The sequence below is a fragment of the Dermacentor andersoni genome, chromosome 2 (assembly GCF_023375885.2).
Source record: "Dermacentor andersoni chromosome 2, qqDerAnde1_hic_scaffold, whole genome shotgun sequence".
Classification (NCBI taxonomy): domain Eukaryota; kingdom Metazoa; phylum Arthropoda; class Arachnida; order Ixodida; family Ixodidae; genus Dermacentor; species Dermacentor andersoni.
Window position 1 is genome coordinate 54,416,360 of NC_092815.1, and position 20,953 is coordinate 54,437,312.

A 20,953-nucleotide genomic window follows, 5' to 3' on the forward strand; every position below is an offset into this window, starting at 1 on the left:
TGGAGAATTGATAATCGAGCTTGGAAAATATCATCTATTAGTCTAGCCTGATTATATCGCTTTATTGCCCACATGCAAGCTATGTGGGCAAAGCTGCAGGCGATATTGCGAGGATTAATCGCATACCTCCTTGGCGCCTCCGTCTCTAAAGGATGCTTGTTGCCCTGAACACCGGCACGCTGCCTGCGGCGCTTCCCGGAACTGGCGGCCACTTCCCGCCAGTTTTATGCACAGGTCATTGTGCACCCGTGCCTTCAGCTCGCGCGCATATCCCGTCGCGAGCACGGGAAAGTTCGCGTCACGTCACCTGTCGTACGTATGTGGCAGCTGCGTATCCGTTTATTTAAGAGCCCACGTTTCGTAAGTGATGTTCCGAAACGAAGGCTTCGTCGTCTCGCGGAGATGTGTGCCCATGTAGCTGTTTCCTCATTGGCCGAGTCCGAGTGTGGGCCGACGCCGAGCGGGTCACTGCGGCCGACGCGCGTGCAAGCCGCCCCCACGAGCGCCTGCCGTATACGAAACTTCCTCATTACTGGCATATTGCGGCCCATTGACGCAGAGCGCAGAAGCGCCTGGCGTTCCTTTGATTTGTAGATGTGCCCGTCCGTTTCCAGCGGCGCGCGTACTTGCTCGCGCTCCACGGCCGTAGGAATCGTCAGCGCTTTCGTATTCTTTCTTTCCCTTCTCATTTTCCTTTTCGGGCTTTTCGCATTGGCCTCTGATCGGCGTACGCACGTATACATAAGAACGAACACGCTGGGGTGAAAGTGCAACGATCCCGTGCCTTTGCGGTTGCGGCCACGTCCCACGGCACTCTATCGCCTCTCGCCTGCTTGCAAGCGCTTGTCGGGGCGCGCGCCGCAATACAGTGCGCCTGTGAGACGGCGCGCGGCTTGTTCGCATACGTGAGGCTAATCAAAGAGAGAGAGAAGACATTTATATAATGTGACGCTTGGTCCTCACTGTCGTCATAAACGCACCGAACAAACAACACATCCAAAGCTCTAACCTCGCCTGATGTCCCACATCATTTGTGCTATCACAGCCGTCATCCGCCCCGTCACCATCACGGCCTCCCTCAAGAGAAACCTTATACTCGCCAGTTTATATTCAAAAGAAAAAAAGAGAAAAAGAAAAGAAAACCTGGTCACCGACGTCTCGTTTTTGAGGAGAAACCGGCGAGCTAGGAACAGCTCTCTCCTGGCGGACACCGGTGCCGTGTCGGTGATGAGACTGAACGTATATATGATCGGTGTCACACCTGTTCTAAAACAGTCTGATTCGCCGGACGACGCGTCGCAAGAAGACCACATGCATAGACCTGTTGGAACACCGTTGGAAGAAATTTTATAAGTGGGCCTTGTTTGTGCGAGCTAGTCATATGGGGTCATCTCTCCCCCCGCCCCCTTTTCTTTAACGTACGTCTGTTTTACGCTTAATGCGAATGGCCGTTCAATGTGACCTGTCGGCGCATCGCTTCCTTTCTTTATCTCACTTTCGTTCTTGAGTCGCGCGCGAGCAATAGATCGGCGATGCGGCCTTCCGCCTCTCTCATTTCCTTTCGTACCTGCTGTTGTGAACTAGTGCTTCTCTCTCTTCTTCTTTTTTTTTTTTTTTTCCACCGACGCGACCACTCATCTCGGAGATCCTTTGTGCGGCACGCGGTATAGCGCAGTTACCGCTTGCAGCCAACAACCGCACATTGCCGCAGGGCCACGAGTTCGAATTCCAGTTGCGGTGGGCAGAAGTTTTTCTTCGCCCCCTGGCGACGGTGAGGTTGAGGAGGCGACCTGATAACGACGAAGACTTGACCAGGATGGCGTAACGTAAAGGAGTGACTGACACGTACGCAACAAGTCCTGCAATTTCGAGTTTCTGACTGCCGTCGCAGTAAAACAAAACAGAAGGGCAGTATGCATGGTATAGCCTGTATTAAAACGACAGACAACTGAGATAATTGGTAAGGATTCATAATGCAAAGAAGGGTAAGGCGTGCAGACACGTATACAAGAGAAGAGAAGTGGACAATACGAACGCCGACTATCAACTTACGGAAGCACTGAGGCGAAAAAAGACACAGAACTCGTCTGCGCATGCTCTGGTATGGTAGCACCACGTGTCACTATGGTCCACGTGCCGGTCTACGTGAGAGGTAACTGGTAAGGCATTGGTAAGGAATCTCTTCCTTATGTAAGGTAATCGAAGGCTGACTCACGCACGAGAGGTAAAGTGTTAAGGCATTTGATATCTTCCTTATGTAAGCTAATCGAAGGCTGTCCGCGTCAGTCAGCATGAGGCAGCGTGAGGCAGATGAGTTTTGTGTCTTCTTTATTTTTTCGCCTCAGTGCTTCCATCAGTTGATAGTCGGCGTTCGAATTCGTATTGTCCACTTCTCTTGTGGCCATGTCTGCACGCCTTACCCCTTCTTTGCATTATGTAGCCTGTATTCAAGCACATAGCCAGCCTACTTAGAGAACACTCAGTGTATACGTTTTGCTGAGCACACGCGTATAGTAAATATATGCGACGCCTTTAAGAAGACTGCATGCTCAGGTGTATACAGGCCGCCCTTTCGAGAGAACCCGTATATGGAAGCTTATCGCGACGAAGCGCGCGTATCCGCTTCTGCTGCTGTCAACGTCTCCCGCGCTTCCGTCCGCGCTGTGCTCTTGACCGCTGCAAACAACGGAGCGGCAGGCGACTGATCGGCGCCCTGGAAAGAATACGCTCGTTTCCGCCGCCTCCCGCGGGCTTTTAGCGGTGCGCGACAGCACCTGAGCTCTTCCGGTGTCATCTCGAGCCTTGTGCGCCTTCCCATCGGCCCTGTCTCGGGCGGGCGTACACACATTTAGTGGACGTGCGTATGCTATCCGGCACGTCCTGTCGATAAGTGCTCGCACGCGGTAAACGATTGGGGACTGTTGTTTTGCAACCCATCGTCCTCGAAGCGTGTGGCTCGCGTACGCTTTTTGCTGTCACGTGACTGGGTTAAATTTTTGTGTACCGACTACCAGATCTAAGCGCTAGAGACGTGCATCAACACCGAGGAGATCAATGTCAACCACTCCGCGATGTCAACAGCGTCAGTGTCGCTTTGTCATTCTGGCGTCATTGGCCAAGCGCGATGTATTGGTCGCGCACTTAGTTTCTGACACGCGCCGTGAAAATTTTGCTTCCTTCGAGGACACCTCGAGCGATGCACCGGAGACAACGAAAAATTTCGCCCAGTAAATTTCAAAACTTCTTAAACTTTCACAATGGGAAAATGTGTACGGCGATGTACACTTGGGTCACTGGGTATATATATGTGCCGCTCGTCAATGACAAAAAAAAAATAATTAGAATTTATCTGCTATGGGCGGAACCGAACGTGCGTCATATATACTGAGACAATCTTGTCCAAATATATGTTCGCACACGCGAATACTTCGCGGCCGCGACACCGCTATAGATGGCGCACCTAAATAACGCAGCGGGACGCGCGAGAGAGGAAACCCGGCTGCATACAAGCCGTGGAGTCTACATAACGCGTCTCTTCGGCACCAACGGCGTGTCGCTGCATTGCTTCAATGCTAATCGCATTAACGTCGACATTCATCGTAAAATGAGTTCCGCTGGAATTTTGCTTTCTTTGTTACGAAAACATGGCTGCTGCGGCTGTTGTAAGCTTGTCACACTGTGGTGCATAAGCTTCTCCATATACCTATTTACTGTCCTCAGGCAGTCTCTCGTGCCTTTATTCAGTCCAAACCGGAGGTCGTCACACTGCTGGTCAGGCACTGTTTAGCGTTTTGAACAAGGTGAGAACTTAACGGAGCGCCCGGGCACCTTCATCTATCCTAAATGCCGAATCAGGTCCTTCGTGTGCCTTGCCATCAGGTGTCGGGTTCCGTAGTGGAGAACCATGTTCTAAGCCTGTATAGCAACAACCGTCTATACTTTTTGCGGCACCGTTTGATGACGGCATCGTCATTCATGCATCCTCCGCGCGCACGCAACTTGCTATTCGGTACATGTCTGCGGCGTTCCTTGATTAAGCAGTATGGGATTAGAAACTGAGTCTCGCACTTGGACGTACTTACAACGGCACGCGTCGTACATTTAAAAGCAAGCGAAACGAGCAGCAACAAACAAAAGCGGACGCGTGTACGCTTTAGTAGACATCTTGTCTGCGAAGTTGCTCTCATTGTACGTAAATATGACTATAGATGCTGTATGTAAGTACAGTATGTTGCAGATAACGTAATTCTAGTCCTTGAGCTAGAGTATTCAGAGAGGCGGACATATACTTGCACGAGAAATCGCAACAAATATTCAACTAATTAACAAAAATCCACTAATTATATTTTGAATGAATTACTTTGCGTTTACGAATTGTAACCGCTGAGTTCGCAAGGCGTATCCACTTAGAATGAATTTCCAGAATGACGCCAGTTTGGAGATATATGCCATCAAACTTGCCCTGAAAATGCACTGTTGTTGCTCTTATTTTCTTTTTTTACGAAACGCTGTTTTATTTATTGAAGCTCCAATGTAACCGGAACGCCCATGTATTTGGTTCCACGCCTTGGGAAATAATATCTCGAAACTGGTGTCATCCTGGGAAGTCATTTCAAGCGGATACGTCTTGCAAGCTCACCGGATATAGAGTTCGTGCATTGCAATGTGTGCTGTATAAGTAAATTAATTAAGAAGTGAATTAGTCAATTTCTGTTGGCTATGGTGTTAGGCTGCTGAGCACGAGGTCGCGGGATCGAATCCCGGCCACGGCGGCCGCATTTCGATGGAGGCGAAATGCGAAAACACCCATGTACTTAGATTTATGTGCACGTTAAAGAACCCCTGGTGGTCGAAATTGCCGGAGTCTTCCACTACGGCGTGCCTCATAACCAGAAAGTGGTTTTGGCACGTAAAACCCCATAATTTAATTTAGTCAATTTCTGTTAATTCGTTGAATATGTCGTTCGATTTCTCGTGCTAGTAATGTCCGCCTCTTCGAATAATACAGCTAAAGGACAAGAATTGTGCTATCTGCCACCGGCGATTTCTAAAAAATTCCATTATCACCCTCTACAAAAGGTATACGTCTTACGTTAAGGTCCGATATTTATATGTGCATCACTCTATACACCTGATGCGCAGACGATATGCCCGAAAGACTGCTGCTCTGACTGTTAAAAATAATGGGGTTTTACGTGCCAAAACCACTTTCTACTTATGAGGCACGCCGTAGTGGAGGGCTCCAGAAATTTAGACCACCTGGGGATCTTTAACGTGCACCTAAATCTAAGCGCACGGGTGTTTTCGCATTTCGCCTCCATCGAAATGCGGCCGCCGTAGCCCGGATTCGATCCCGCGACCTCCTGCTCAGCAGCCCAACACCATAACCACTGAGCAACCACGGCGGGTCTCTGACTGTTAGAATGTGTCGCAGTCTATCGGAAAGTCGTGGCCGTCAGATATCACGGCGTGCGACGCGTGCAGATAAAACCTCGAAGCTGGGTCTGCTGTGTCCGTCCGTCGACGTCATTGCGCCGCCATCGTCAGGCCACCTTGCTATCTCGTCTTCAGTTTTGGCAGAGCAAGATTATGCAGATGCAGCGCGCATCTTGGAATCCATGCGAAGCGGGTCTAGCTTCGCACACGTGCTATACGTTCGCGACTTGACGCACGCGCCATTTGCCTCGAAGAACTGCTTGCATTGCATCGGCACGAGAGAAGTATATATGCGTGCTATTGTGGCCTGTAGTGTAGTTAGAGCACCGCGAGCTGCTGTGCTTGGAGACGGAGGTTCTGTACCGCCATTGGACACGTACTTTTTTTTTTATTTTTAGAGCGCAGCTCTTAGGCGCTCGTTCCTGTGTCGGCATCGGCGTAACCTAGCGAACGAGCACAGCGAAGGATGAAAGAGCGAACGCGGAGTGCAGAGGCGGATGAAAGACGGTGATAGTGAAGAGAGCACGAGGAGGAAAGCAGAGGGGGGGGGGGGTACAGCGGAACCATAAGGTGGAAAGCGGAGGAGGAGGGTATGTATATATCAAGCGTAAGAAAAGCGTAGTACCGCGCAAGACGCGGGCTTTGCGACGACGGTGGCAACGGGATGGCACCAGTGTGGCGCGCGAAGTCTCGAAGGTCTGTCTGCGGCGGCTGCTCATCACGCCCACTGCACGCAACGTGCCGCAAGAAACAGATTGTCCGTGCCAGTCCTCTAAACCCAAGAGCAGCCTGCGCAACGCGGCTTGGGGACAGAGTCTTGGGTTCCCAATTCTAAGACTCTCTATTATATCGCGAAATGAAAACACGTATAGAGCTGCGCTCAAATTTCGCATTAGGGAGTGCCGTAATCGTCAGTGATCTTTTTTTACTGCGTGTGTGCTATTCGACAAGACAGCAACACAGCAGCCACTGTCAGCAAAGTTAGTGGGGGGGGGGGGGGGGGGATTCGCTAGGAAAAAAGCTTCGCAATAGAACCTGGCGCACCGCTGCCGCCGCCACCACTTCCAACTTCATGCCACTGCGGCGACTACTGAGCTATACCGCTTAACACTCGCTGGTTAATAATTGCGGGGCGTTGTGTGCCACGCAGACTCTGAGAATGGTGGCGTTTGGTCATGCATTTCGGAGGCGACGGCAGGCAATATATACTGTAGCGGGGACGAAGACGACGTTGTGCTCATCGCAAACGAGAAATTGTTCTTCCAGAGATGGCGGTGTCAGTCACTGCTGTTGCAGTGAATGAGTCGGGGCCGGAGAAACGCTCAAGGCTACAGATGTTTCTAAATCGAAGCTTTCTTTTTCTCTCGGTGGGAGTGTGCGCGGACAGAACTTGAGCTATTGGGTATGTGCCCGCACAGCATACACGACTATGGGCAGTTGGGCATGCAAGTGCCACTAACGATGGGAACAGGAGGCAAAAAGTGAAGTCGGCAACAGGGAAGTGAAGGAGTCGGCAACAGATCTAAGCAGCCGAATGTGGAGAAAAATGTTAAGTAAACAAAATATATGGGCCAGCGTGCGCGTTGAGCGGAGACTGTTGAGCTACAAGAAATGGAAAAATGAAGTGAAAACATTTAATTAAACTGCTAGAAAAGCGTCGCCTATTAACGATTCCTCAAGACACACGTTAGTGATCTGCCGATTTCTTGAGGCAGCAGGAGGCAAATGGTACGACATGACTTCCGATACGGGACACGCCTGAAAGTTGTTAGAACTTCATGTCATCTGCTGGATGCGATTGTTGGTTCGACTGGTCTAACGGCTGAATCGGACGCCGTCAAAACCGTCCTATCCATCGGACGACCGCGTCAGAAAGAGAGCTGCCGACGCTGTTGGACATCTGTAGGAAACTCGTTGGAAACTTGTGGATGCATGCGCATAGTCGTGTGACCGATCGAATGATTTCCTTGCGCACGTGCATTTAGCGCTGCTTCATTTCGACTCAGACGAGAGCTTACGCGCTCGTCTTCCTTGGGAGGCCAAGTCTTCCGGGAAGCGGTGGTAAGGCCGCACCACCACCCGTCGCCTCCACCACGCAGCCTCGTCCTGCGGTGTATACGGCGGCGGAGGGGCGCGTGCCACACTCGGCCCCTGCCCTTGTGCGTGCTACACCCGCGGCGGGCGGAGAGTGGTGGTTGCGGCTCAAGTGGTTCGCCGTCCACACGGGCCGTGCTGGTGTGTGCGCGCTTTCTTTTATTTCGCTTTTATGTAATTTTATTCTGCTCTGCTGCGGCGAGCGAAGGCCCCTCGAAATCGTTCCGCGAATCGCCGCGGCGCATCCGGCGCGCTTCTCTTGACTTCTTGGCCGGCGGGTAAAGTTGTGGCGCGATTAGTGGTGCGGCGCACGCGTCGTGTATCGGTTCTCTCCCTCCTCACTTGCATTCGTTTTTTTTTTTTTTTTTTTTACCCGTATGCGCCGCGCCGAATAACAACCTCGCGCGCGTGCCTGAAGCGTGGCGTCGTGCGCCAGCTAGCCTGCCGAGTGCTGCGCGGGGCCTCGAAAAAAACTGGCCGGGAGCCACGCCCACACGGGCGACCAGCAGGCTGGCTGCGGCAGATATGCGCGCGTGCCTCCTGAGGGAGCAGTTGCTCGAGGCTGCAGGGTGAAGTTATGGGTGCAGCTCCGACGTACGCGACGCGTAGCCCCCCCCTCGCCCCCCTTACGTCGCCACGCAGCGGTCAGCGCTCTGATGGCTGTAATCCCCCCTCTCTCTCTCTCTCTTTTATCCTCCTCCTCGTCCTGTGTTTAGTCGCTTTCTGTTGAAACCCAAATCTATGGCTCTCCATTACTTAGGTATTTGTCAAAAGTTACGAACCCACCGCGCGAGTCGTGGAATCTATTGCTGGGCCTTGCTGCTGGGCCTAGCTGCTGCGGCAACCGACGGTCTAGAGAGTGAGTGCCGTTCTCTCGCTCAGCAGTGAGAGTGGAAATGTACAGCCGCCGTCATACTTAGCCCGAACACGCCTTATAAGTGCTTTTTTGATTCCACTGCGATGGGTGCTAGTTATTTTTGGATAGATTTCTTTGATTTTGCTGTAGCTTAATGCCTGCTTTTTCCAAAACACTTCGTGTCCGCGTCTTACGAACAATGTTTGTCCAAGTAAACCGCTAGAAATGTGTCTTCTGTGTTCTTATCAAGTCTGACGGCGGCTGTACGTGTGGGCTCCCAGCGCAACAAACACGAAGACAGCACAATGCGCTAGTTCCAACTGCTTATTTTCGCAGTCGACGAACAGTTGTTAAATGGCATAGCGTGCAAAAAAGGCAACCAAAGAACGACACTATACAAGAGAATGCAGAATCTGTGTTTGTTATGTATTTTTATTTTTATAGAATGGAACACAGAAAACCGTTCTTGTATTCCGATGTTGTGTTGTGCCCTGTGTTGTTGTCATCGTTTTTTTCCGTTGATAGCTAGCATGTCCAACATCATTTTGCCAAACAATGAATACCACTATAGCCGTGTGCTTCCTTTCTTCTTTTTTTTTTTCAGCCCATACAGAATTTTTTAAATCGCCCTTGGCAGATAGCATAATTCTATTCATTGAGCTATATTAGTCAAGAAGGCGGACATTGCTTGTACGAGAAACCGAAATGCAAATTCAAATAATTAAGAAAAATTCACTAATTGAAGAATTGCAGCCGGTGAGTTCGCTAGGCGCTTCCACTTGGAACGAGTTTTTCAGCATGGCACCAGTTTCGAGATATTCATTCCGAAAACGTGCAACAAAATACGTTCGTCTTCCGGTAACTATTGTGCTTCATTGCTCAAAATGGCCGTTCGCTGAAAACGCAAGTGGAACAATAGTGCATTTTAAAGCGAAGCTTTCTTTGCCTCTTCTTTCAACTGTCCCACTGCTGCTGCAGCTGCTGCTGTACGACACGCCGCTAACGCCGGCCACGTCAGGAGGGGGCGGAGGCGGGGGGGGAAGGTGTCTGTAAGAGTCCACCTAGTGGACTGTCCATTTCAGCCGCTGCTGATTGGGTGCAGCTTACGCGCGAGGAGGAGACGAGCGGCCCTAGCCAATCAGGAATGGCCGAAATGTACGAGTCCACTAGTAAGAGTCCACAAAGTGGACTCTTACAGAATACCTGCCTATAGGACGTAGTTGAGAGGCACGCCACTAACGCCGGCCTTGTCGGGACGTGGTCGAGACGTGGCCATGTCACATAAACATAAAAGGCATGCGCTGTCGGTGTTCTGTTTCATGACATTTATTTATGAGTTGTCATTCTCAAAATTCTGAGGAATAACTTTGTAAAGAATGTAAGACAAGGTATGCGCCACGGGGAGGGCCTGCGCGGTTGTGGTTCAGAGTGATTATTCGCCGAGCGACGTCCGCGGGGTCGACACTGGATTTTCTGCCACACGGGGCCCTTAACGCTCTCGCGTTAGTACATGACAGCAGTGTGCCACAAGGACGACCAGGGAAGTTCGTGTCAAGATTTACGCCGCGTTGCATCTGCGCAATGCCCTCTGGACGCTTAACTAGGCGTGACCCCCTAGAAATGCTTTGCCGGAACTGCCGCTCTTGTCTCTGGGCTCACCCGTAACACCAACGACAGTAGAGGGACGAGGTGGGGAGAATGTTAACGAGGGTATAGAGAGACAGAGAGAAAGAGAGGAGGCAGTTTTATGAGCTACAGTGATACAACCCAGAATGGCGCCGAAACGTGCGCTTAGTGCCGACGAGATGAAGGCTCGCGTAAAGCGTCGAGCGGGGCAAGAACAACAAACACTAGCGGAGCAGGCAAAATATCATTTCACACCCCGCCATGTCTGTCGTATGCCGTCAATATATCACCGCCAAATAACGTCAATGAACGCAAACAGCAGACAAAGCTTCTCTTACATCGATTCCCACGGTGCGTGGTATCTGCATATTTTTTTACCGCAAGTTTTACGGCGCATATCTAGAAACCTTATAGCTTTTTCCGAGTGTATATGTCGAGCAGGCTCACCGGTTACAATTTGTAAATGACAATATGTACCGCAAAGTAATTGATTAAGTTAAGTCGTTAATTTTTATTAATTAGTCGATTACGCATTTCGATTTGTCGTGCCAGTGATGGTCACTGCTTCGAGTAATCCCGCTCAAAGACTACAATTAAGCTACGTGCCGCAGGCGATTTTTCAGGATTCTGTGTGGTCTTAAGAAAAAACCACGCCGTATACGCGATGAAACTGTTGTGAGCTCGGTTTGGCGTAGGTGAGAACGGAGATTCGACTGGCTGTGGTGACGCCCCAGTCGGGCAGCCACCTCGGGTCCAAAAAATAGCAGGGGCAATGACCACCACGGTGAGGTATGGCGAGGTAAACTGGATTTCCGGAGCAAGCGGCAATGACCCCCACGGCGAGGCACAACGAAGTGACGGACGGTCGCTACAAAACGTCTACGGGGGCCGACTGTTCACACGCACCGACGAGTCGGCCCGATCACATGTGCGTTCGTTGCGCCTTCAAAAGTTATGATGACGACTGCACCTTTACTTACTTGTGACAAACGAATCCTTTAACATTGAGGCCCTTTCTTTTTTATCGGTCGTCTTTACACTATAACGCCTTAATTTTTTACTGCTTAAACAAGCATGTCGCCACCCTTCCAAGTAGTTTTGATATCTTGTGAACCACCGTCATGGAGCTCCATGCTAAATCATTCTGGATGGAAAGGGAGCGCTATATCCTGCGCGCGCCGCCAGCATGTGCAGGCGTTGGCTCAGCCAGTGCGGTGAACTGAGAGTAGTGTATTCATTTTGCATCTACAGCACATACGTGATGCTGGAGACGAGCCGAAAAAAAACTGCCCGAGATCGATAGCTTGACTAAGCCACGGGCCACCATAAGTAGCACATTCACAGCTACACACACCCGAATTAGCGACCTTATACAATTTAATGACGCTAATAAATTGTGGAACTTCACGAATAAATCCATTTACATTCAGAGCATGCCGTGAGAGTACGTAGGCACATTCAGAATTAGCGGTGAAGTAGAAACCATCGACGATCGTTGTCAATGTAAGCGAATAGCCCGAACGAACGAGCAAGGGAGCCAGCCAGCGAGCGACCAAGCGACAATCCCGACTCCCGCCTCCTTTTTCCTTGACGCCAAGACCACGCGGCTTTCCCTCGACGCGTTTCCTAGCCTTCCCTCCCCCAAGTCCGACCACCGTCGTACCACGAAAACGGCCGTAAGAGCCATGAAAAGCCATTCGCTTTAAAAGCATGTGTAATGAGTGTTACTTGCCTTACGAAATTGTTCGTTTTCTTACATGGACGCCGCTTGCGTAGCGCGCCAACGCGTGTCTTGCACGTTTTGTCATGCGCCATTATTTTCGACAGACAGTTCGGCGACGCGTTGGAAGCCGCAGACCGCATGTTGGGAGTAGTGGCTGTCAAAGACATAAGCGCCGCTCCTTTCATGTGAATCATCATTGGTCGTAAGTGGCGCGAAATCGGCTCCGCGTGGTGCGATTCGCGTTCGCGTTAAGCATGACGCAGACCGTACGTCAGACAGGCGGCGTCTTATGCCAAGCCGTCTGCACGGTCAGCTCTCGGGCGCCTCATTGACTTCTCCGCACATTTCGACACCTTACTCGATCGCGAAATCGACGCCCTCTCTCTTTGAACCTGAGCCCATTCGTCGCTTCTGGCTGAACTCGGCGTGGCGTGGTTGTTGTGGGTGCGCATTGCACAATCGCGTCGCGTTTTTCTCGGAATCCTCGGTGTGTGTAGTGAAGTAGGAGATTGCGCTTCCTGTTTGCAACCATTGTGGCGTTCTGGGAAGCGCTCCAGGCGATCTGGTCTGCTTTCTTCTTGACGTGTCGCAGCCATTTGAGCGTTCTCAATTCGACGCCATTAGTGCGGATATGATCACTTAGGCGGCCGGACTCGCTAGAACGCCAGGTTTTTTTTCGAAGGCATGCGAGCATCAGTCATGAATTTTCTTAGTGACCCGTTATATTCTGCAATTGCTTGTTAAACTGCTGGTACGTATGAAATGCGCAGGCATTTGAGCGATCGCTTCGCACGGACTATGCGTGCGTAACGCGCACACATGTTAGCCGCCGGCGTCCGGGGTGTTCCCACTTGCCTTGCTAGCTATGTAGTTGGGATGGTGCCAGTCCCACTTGGCAGCCGGTGTTCGCATGGATACATCGTGTTTCTGGGCGCACTGCGTTAAATATACAATCACACACGAACAACACGCGACTCACAAAATGCAATGTATGAGGTTTCAGTCCGTTACATATATGACCACGCAAGTGTGACTTCGTCATTCGTTGAATCCTTGCCATAGGTTGCGGAGGTTGAGACGTTACGGCTTATGGGTGTCAGTTTCGAAGAAAACACGAACGCTTGGAATGAAATCGGCTTACGCGATGGGCATATGTATACCACCTCCCTTTGCCTTGTATTGCTATAATGACGCGTGTAAAAGGAGCCTAATAGTAATTAGCATTTCATCTAACGAAAAACAGCTCTTGAGTCAACTTTTTGGTATAGCGTAAGTGCGCTGTTGGGAAAGCAGTAACCAAGCAGCCTCACTTTGAAGAAAGCGTGATCCAAGGCGAAGCGATTATACGCCTACATGCTGACGGCTGCCTGGTGCATAGTGGTGAAGCGCGCACTTACGTGCAATTTTTATCGTTCGTTGCATACCTTCAGCTGCGAGCCCAATTGTGTCGTCACGTTTCGATCTCGAACCGCTGCCGCTTTCTGCGGCGCGTTGTGTACCTTGTACCGATATACCTTGTGTACAGGCGCGTTGTCTGTCGAATAATAAGGCATGGCATGTGTGTTTTCCTGTGCTCGCTCCATATATCCTCAGAAGAAAAAAAAAATTGATTAACTGCACCAGATCAGCTGTAGTACAACAGCGAACAAGCTCCTTGCATCGTTCCGAGATATCTCACAACTTCTTCTCTTCTTTATCGTGGCGAAATAAGCGGTTTAAAAGTAATCCTGTTCAGAAAACTCGTGTTTTTCTATTACTCAGCCCACGTATACACATTCATTCATTCATTCATTCATTCATTCATTCATTCATTCATTTGTCCTAAGGCCTTCTGCAGTATGTCATTACATACGAGCTGAGGCAACTGGCGGGGTGAGCGTTATAGGTAAGGGGTATTTTTGCATACATATCACTGGTATTAAGAATTTTCGCTTACGGCTGCTGATGTCGGTCACACAACTGCATAGAAAATTATCCTTTTGCAATTTCAGTTACACATTTCTATGCGTTGGAGTTAAGCAGTGGTGGAACAGGAACGCCGAAGCAAAGGTTTCGACAAGGGTAGTCGTCTCCGTCAGGGCAGAAAATTCAGCCCTGACGGAAATAAGTCTCCTTGTCGAAATGTTGGCTTCAGCGACATTGCTTGTTCGACCTCAGGTAGTCGCTTCAAACCTCCATCTTCCTGTGAACCTATCTCTTCGTTTTACATTGGTGTTAGTGCAAGAAACAGCCACTGTTATGGACTACGTGCACGGGCAACGTAATGCAAAGCATTCGTCGACCGTTAACCCGCTTTCTGTGTTAGCGTGCCTGCTGTTTCCGCTAGCATTAAAGAGATTAATTCCCTACTTAGGCAAGAGATGTCGTCGTGCGTCTGCTCAAGCGACACTGAAGGTCATTGCAAAGAGTGATAAGACTATTCCGGAAATGAAAAAGAGGAAAAAAGAAAATACGCGCATTTCTTGACTTTACGGGATGTTCGAGACAAACCAAAAGGAACGAGAACCTTCGCGAGAGTTTGTTTGGAGTGCTGCAGCATGAATGTTTCGGACACATCGATCAAAGTTTATATATTTATCGTTACTAACAATTAATTGGCACGTAAAACTCCCATAAATTAACTCGCTTACACGTGCTAGAGATTTCAGGACACGAAAAATATTATATATCGCCTCTGACCTTTTTTTGTCTTCATTTGAATTTTTGTTTTGCGTTCATTTGCAGCGGATTTAGCTGGACAGTCTCGACTTTTGAGTGAATGTCCCGTGTCCGTATTTCATCCATTCGGGAGGCCAAATGTCCTGACTTTTGCTTTTTCTACTACTGGATATCATTAAATAGAACAGATTTCCTTTTTACAATGCCTGACAGCGCGGTAGCACATTCTTATTTTTGGTCTTCTGTTGCATTGTCATAAACATAAAAGCTATTTCTTCTTGCTGTGGGTCGAGTTCCGGTTTGTGCTCTAAACCTTCACAGTACCTCCATTACTATACCTCCATCCACACGGGTAGCCGTGTTTGTCATGCAACTAGAGTGCACCTTTCTTGTTGCAAATCATGACACGGTAGGGCGAAAAAAGAATTGTTCAACTTTGTTGCGCGTATGCAGATTGGCAGCTTCTGGCACTGGCAGGGTCAGTCCTCGCCCGCCGCCCCCCTCGCTCCCTTGCGTCCCGACTCCGTCCATCCTAGAGTTGGCAACCTTACTCGTTTATAGCCAAGTGCTCGGTATACAGCAGCTTCAACTTGGACGGGGCTTGTGCGGGCTATGATACAATTCATGCGTAAGCATTTGCTTTATACGCAGAACATGGACTGTTTATTTCCCCCGTATTAATGTTGAATTTATGCCGTACACCGCATACTAACAAGTTGCTGCAGGTTCCTCCGAGCCGACGCATCGACTGTGTGGGAGCGGTACACTTAAGCGTCTACTGTGCCGACGCTCATTGCATGGAACGCGTCAGCGCGCCTCGTGTATAACGTGTGCCCTCCTCTGTGCGCAGGCAAGATGTACGCGGTGCTGGGCCGGCGTCACGGCCGCGTGCTGGGCGGCGACCTGCGCGAGGGCTCGCAGATGTTCCAGGTGACGGCCGTGCTGCCCGTGGTGGAGAGCATGCAGTTCGCCAACGAGATACGCAAGCAGACCTCGGGGCTGGCCAACCCGCAGCTCGTCTTCAGCCACTGGGAGGTGACGCCATGTCGTTCCTTTGCTGGGGCATCCCGTGGGGTTTACTTATAAGCGAATCGGAGAGAACCTACACACCGTGTATACAGTGCACGAAGCATCAGGCTTATCCTGCGGATTCGTCAACGTGTTCCCGCTTTTGATTACTCGTTCGCTTTTATTGTTATTTGGATCGGACCCGTGCTGTTGTGTATAGCTTGCACGGTATAGCCGACGTTGCACGAGATGCCAGTGTTTCCCGTGCTCGCCATTTCATTTACAAAATAATAGTAACTTTCTGAGGACTTCAATGGAATAGGTACTGCTGGCAAAGACTCGGCTTATAAATCGGATGAGGAGCGCCCACGGTGATCGCAAGGAAAAACTAATCAGTAAGACTTTAAATCACTTTTCTTTACGTTCCTTTCTATTCACGAAGAATGCTCGCGCGTGTGTGTGTGTGTGTGTGTGTGTGTGTGTGTGTGTGTGTGTGTGTGTGTGTGCGTGTGCGTGTGCGTGTGCGTGTGCGCGCGCGTTTTCAAACTGCAAACGACAATCCCTGGTAACCAAATTCGTGTCCATCATGGTGCTGGCCTCCCGTATACGTACTTAACGCGAGCGGACAGCTGCAATCTCGCAGTGTCGTGAATATTGTACCCTGCAGTGGTTCACCGAGCTTCGGGGCTGGCCAACCCGCAGCTCGTCTTCAGCCACTGGGAGGTGACGCCATGTCGTTCCTTTGCTGGGGCATCCCGTGGGGTTTACTTATAAGCGAATCGGAGAGAACCTACACACCGTGTATACAGTGCACGAAGCATCAGGCTTATCCTGCGGATTCGTCAACGTGTTCCCGCTTTTGATTACTCGTTCGCTTTTATTGTTATTTGGATCGGACCCGTGCTGTTGTGTATAGCTTGCACGGTATAGCCGACGTTGCACGAGATGCCAGTGTTTCCCGTGCTCGCCATTTCATTTACAAAATAATAGTAACTTTCTGAGGACTTCAATGGAATAGGTACTGCTGGCAAAGACTCGGCTTATAAATCGGATGAGGAGCGCCCACGGTGATCGCAAGGAAAAACTAATCAGTAAGACTTTAAATCACTTTTCTTTACGTTCCTTTCTATTCACGAAGAATGCTCGCGTGTGTGTGTGTGTGTGTGTGTGTGTGTGTGTGTGTGTGTGTGTGTGTGTGTGCGTGTGCGTGTGCGTGTGCGTGTGCGTGTGCGTGTGCGCGCGCGTTTTCAAACTGCAAACGACAATCCCTGGTAACCAAATTCGTGTCCATCATGATGCTGGCCTCCCGTATACGTACTTAACGCGAGCGGACAGCTGCAATCTCGCAGTGTCGTGAATATTGTACCCTGCAGTGGTTCACCGAGCTTCGGAAAAGCTATGATGTACTTTTGTTCCGTCTGAAAAGGGCGTCATTTTTCTATAGCACCCGCCGTGGTTGCTCAGTGGCTATGGTGTTGGGCTGCTGAGCACAAGGTCGCGGGATCGAATCCTGGCCACGGCGGTCGCATTTCGATGGGGGCGAATTGCGAAAACACCCGTGTACTTAGATTTAGGTGCACGTTAAAGAACCCCAGGTGGTCGAAATTTCCGGAGTCCTCCACTACGGTGTGCCTCATAATCAGAAAGTGGTTTTGGCACGTAAAACCCCATAATTTAATTTTTTTTTTATTTTTCTATAGCTATCTCCGCAATAAACATGCGTAAAAAAAATTAAAGTAGGCTTCGTTGCCCTGCACGAAGTTATAAATAAACATACGCCCAGAAATCTTCGCGGAGCGGTCACTAACGTATAGATCGTGCGCTTGCGCCCGTGTAGGTAAACCCGTCCGATCATCCCATGCGCAGCTTCTCACGCATGTCCACGCTGAACTCGTCGGGTGTGGACGAAGTACATAGTCGCAGCCGCTGTGATGTTTGCACGAACCAGCGCCTTTCCAGACGCTGCTCCGTGTAGCTATAGTGTAATGACCATGTGATGACGACTGCCGCCGGAAGCGATTACCGCCCGCTTGTGCCGGAATTCCCGACAAGAGCTGAAAAACGGCTGAGAGCCGTTGGGAGCCATCGCGGCGTGGCACGAAGCTGTCTATACTCACCGGGGTGTGCTCTTATGCGTAGTACGTTTTCGACATGCCTACCCGATGACGCCATATACGTTGCGGCTTCCACGCTCTGTGATATTTGACGGAGTTTCGGCCTGCAGCCACTAGAACTGGCACAGTTGAATGCCATTGCAAGAGCACTGACCTAAGCGGTCGTTGGCCGTTGGCACAATAGAGGGTCACATGGCATACTGAGAATCCGGTCAGCGACTGTGCAACCTCGGAGTGTTTGAAGATTAAGTAGCTGAGGCGCTGCCACTGTACTTACGTTTTCTTACGTTTGCGCGTAGTTGCGTCAACCTGTAACGCGTCTGTGGAGCGCCGAACGCGTCTGTTCTACCCTTCTAAGTCTGCGCGACCATACTTCAGAATCAGACGTCGTTCCGTCGCTGATCTCACCGTCAGAAGAAAGCTGGTGCTAGTGCAACTCACACGACGGTGGCGTTCCAACGCTTCTCCGAGGCTGTTTAGTGAATTGATTCCCTCAGTGGGGGCCCGTCCGAAGAAATCTTCTCAGCGACGCTCTTTGAAACCGTTAGGGAATGACTCCCATTTTGCAGATGAGCTATGATGTGCCTCTCACAGTTTCTGTAACTGCTTTGTGAGCTATATATAAGCACAGCACTTTGGACGCCAATTTGAAACCTGTCGCATTAACTGCCGAAGAAGGTGGAGCGCACGTGCCTATATACAGTTAAAATCGTCCGCACCTTCTCGGCTCTCAACTCCGAGGAGCGCCGTAGTAATTAATGCGTACTGCGACCGTTTGCATAAGGAGCTCTGCGAAACGAGGTCTTCGACTCTCACTCCAGCAGCTGTCACTTGTTTACGGCGAACGAATAAAGGGGCTCGCCTATAAGCACGTGGGCGTATCGCGACGCCGCGTGCCTTTCGAGAACTTCAGCGGTTGCGGTAACGCGCGGGAGGTGTTGTGCGCGTGACTCGCCTTGCGCAAGCCGCTAATGCGTGTCTTCGGCAATGCGAGAGACCTGCATGCATGCGTATTACGGGTGCGCGCACCGTATGCTTTCCCGTAACGCTCGCGAAAGAAAACAATTCGCCGTCTCTTTTCTCCGCCATTCTCGTTTGTATTTTCTCCGCTCAGGTATCGGGAGTGTGGCATTGGCAACACCCGTTTGAAAAGTGGACTCGCGACCCCTTAACATGGCACTAAAGGGAAACACTAAACTAGTTAATACTGATAGTGTATTCCATCAAAAACTATGTTTTCATTAATTTCGCCGTAATATGTTCCATTATTAGAACAGGAAGTCCATTAAGCTAAATCTTTTGATTTTCGTGCCGAAGCCTCAGCCGGGTACGTAAGTGCGACGTCACCGATTCAGGAGGGAGCATCACGCAATGCGATTAAGCTAAGAGTGTCGTCCCAACACGTGGTGAAAACGTCAGAGCACGGAGGATACGTCAGACCGCGCGGTAGGTTTTAACACTTTTTTTCGATGTCCATTCGCATGGAGGAAGGAAAAAGTTCCCCTATGACGGCAAATCTCTATTCTTGCTCCGTGATCTCGACGCAAGAGGTCACGTGCTGGGCCGACATTGAGTAAAGTGACTCGCGTCACGGAACGTTCGCTTGCCAAGGGTGGCTGCGTGACGCTGCTCTTTCGTAACTTTTCCCTTCCGCCATGTTCGCCACGCTTCTTTCGTTTTCGCACCGTTTTATGGCTCAAGCACCTTCTCACGGTAATAGTGACTTCATTAGCGTTTTAAGAAGGGTTATGTACTAATGCTGCTCAAACATCTTTTTCTGTTTATTGTCCCTTTAATCGCGAACGTTTTTGTCGTTGGGTACGTGCGCGCCACCAGCTATAGCTAAAAAGACGAGAGTTCTCGGAGCAGAGGTGTATGGTGGGGAAAAAAATGAAACGAAATTTCTTCGCAGACAAGGCATCCGCCGTAGCTCACATCGAAAGGTGCAGTATATATATATATATATATATATATATATATATATATATATATATATATATATATATATATATATATAGTTCGCCACACAACAGTCGCGTTGTTCGCCTAAATATCAGACCGTGTGGCGAAGTCACCTATAGATTAACTTTTTCCGCGAATTCGGTCGCCAGAATGTCGCGCGGTGAAACGTGCTTCTGTCAACACACAGGTGATGTCTCGAAGGCAATGCTACATACTTAAATGCCATCTTCCTTTTGGCACGCCGCGTCAAAGATTTAGAAAGATCCCAGTAACTGTAACAATGGTACGAGACCCGAAGGGGAACCTCTTTTTAGCGCGCTCTTCTACAAATAGCGCCGCGTCAATCGACGCGCGAGCTTCAGCGATACGTGTTTCAAGCGATGGTAACCAAAATCTTCGTGCATGTTGTTACACGCACGAGTCTCTACAAGCCCTCGTGGAAGTACATGCGTCATAAAGTGCGCGCTGGAAGTGCAATACGTCCCAACTATCTGCAAAAATTAAATGGGAACCGTTTATTGCTACACGGTTAGTTTGACGCGGTTTCACGTCAAAAGTTTCTAAACTGTCTATATCACAACGTACAGCTTCAATTGAAGCGATATAGAGCGGGAGCAGAAGCGCGCAGCTATTGCGCCACCTTGCTGCACTGACATTTTTTTTTTTTCGTTTTCCCCCTCTGTTCAGCTCGTGGACGTGGATCCCTTCTGGGTGCCGTCGACCGAGGAAGAGTACGCGCACTTCGGGGAGAAGGCCGACACGGAGAACCGGGCCCGCAAGTACATGAACGCCGTGCGCAGGCGCAAGGGCCTGCCCGTCAGCGAGAACGTGGTCGAGCACGCCGAGAAGCAGCGCACTCTGTCCAAGAAGAAGTAGCCGCAGCTGCAAGGCGACTTGGCTGCACACCCGTCGCCGCAGCAGGCGACTGCCGTTAAACGTGTCGCGGCGCTTCCAACGCTGCGCCACTGCCTGAGCACTACGAAGAACGTGCAGCTGACAGCTGCAAGAAGCCTCAATTGAAAGGATAATTTTAAATGGAAAGGTTGCACCTGCGCAGTGGCGTTCCGCTGGTACAAGGAATAAAGTGCACCGCACACTGTTGAATGTTACGTCCGCGGTGTTTCCAGGCCACCTTAATGCTTTATATGTCATATACCATTCAGCTAAAAGGACCCACTATGAGAGCAAAGGCAAGGTTTTGACGTAATAGTTCTGCGGAAACCTTTGTCTCGAGTTGTCGATAAATTCGACTTCGCCCTGCCATCTGCTAGTCGCATAGTTAGCTCAGATGGTAGTGCGGCTGCCCCGGAAAGGCGGTGGTCCCGGGTTCGAGTCCCGGACCAGGACGAATTTTTCTTCAACACTGAGGCTTTTCTTTCGAGGAACCTATATATATATATATATGTTTCCTATGTAGCAATTGCTACGATAGGGTAGATGTCTCATTTTCCCTTTATTAATTAACATTCACTACAT

The 20,953-nt window shown here is 50.1% G+C and overlaps 1 protein-coding gene across 2 annotated transcripts in view; it reads left to right on the forward strand.

Annotated features, from left to right (window-relative positions):
* Nucleotides 1-20,586, forward strand: part of LOC126542294 (elongation factor-like GTPase 1) — a 168,409-nt gene extending 147,823 nt beyond the window's left edge. For both annotated transcript variants that reach the window (XM_055077149.2, XM_050189311.3), the window contains exons 19-20: nt 15,244-15,428; nt 20,165-20,586. In XM_055077149.2, the coding sequence (XP_054933124.1) occupies nt 15,244-15,428; nt 20,165-20,353 (374 nt within the window). In that variant the 3' untranslated portion in view covers nt 20,354-20,586. The remainder of the gene's footprint in view (nt 1-15,243; nt 15,429-20,164) is intronic.
* The last annotated feature ends 367 nt before the right edge of the window (nt 20,587-20,953 follow it).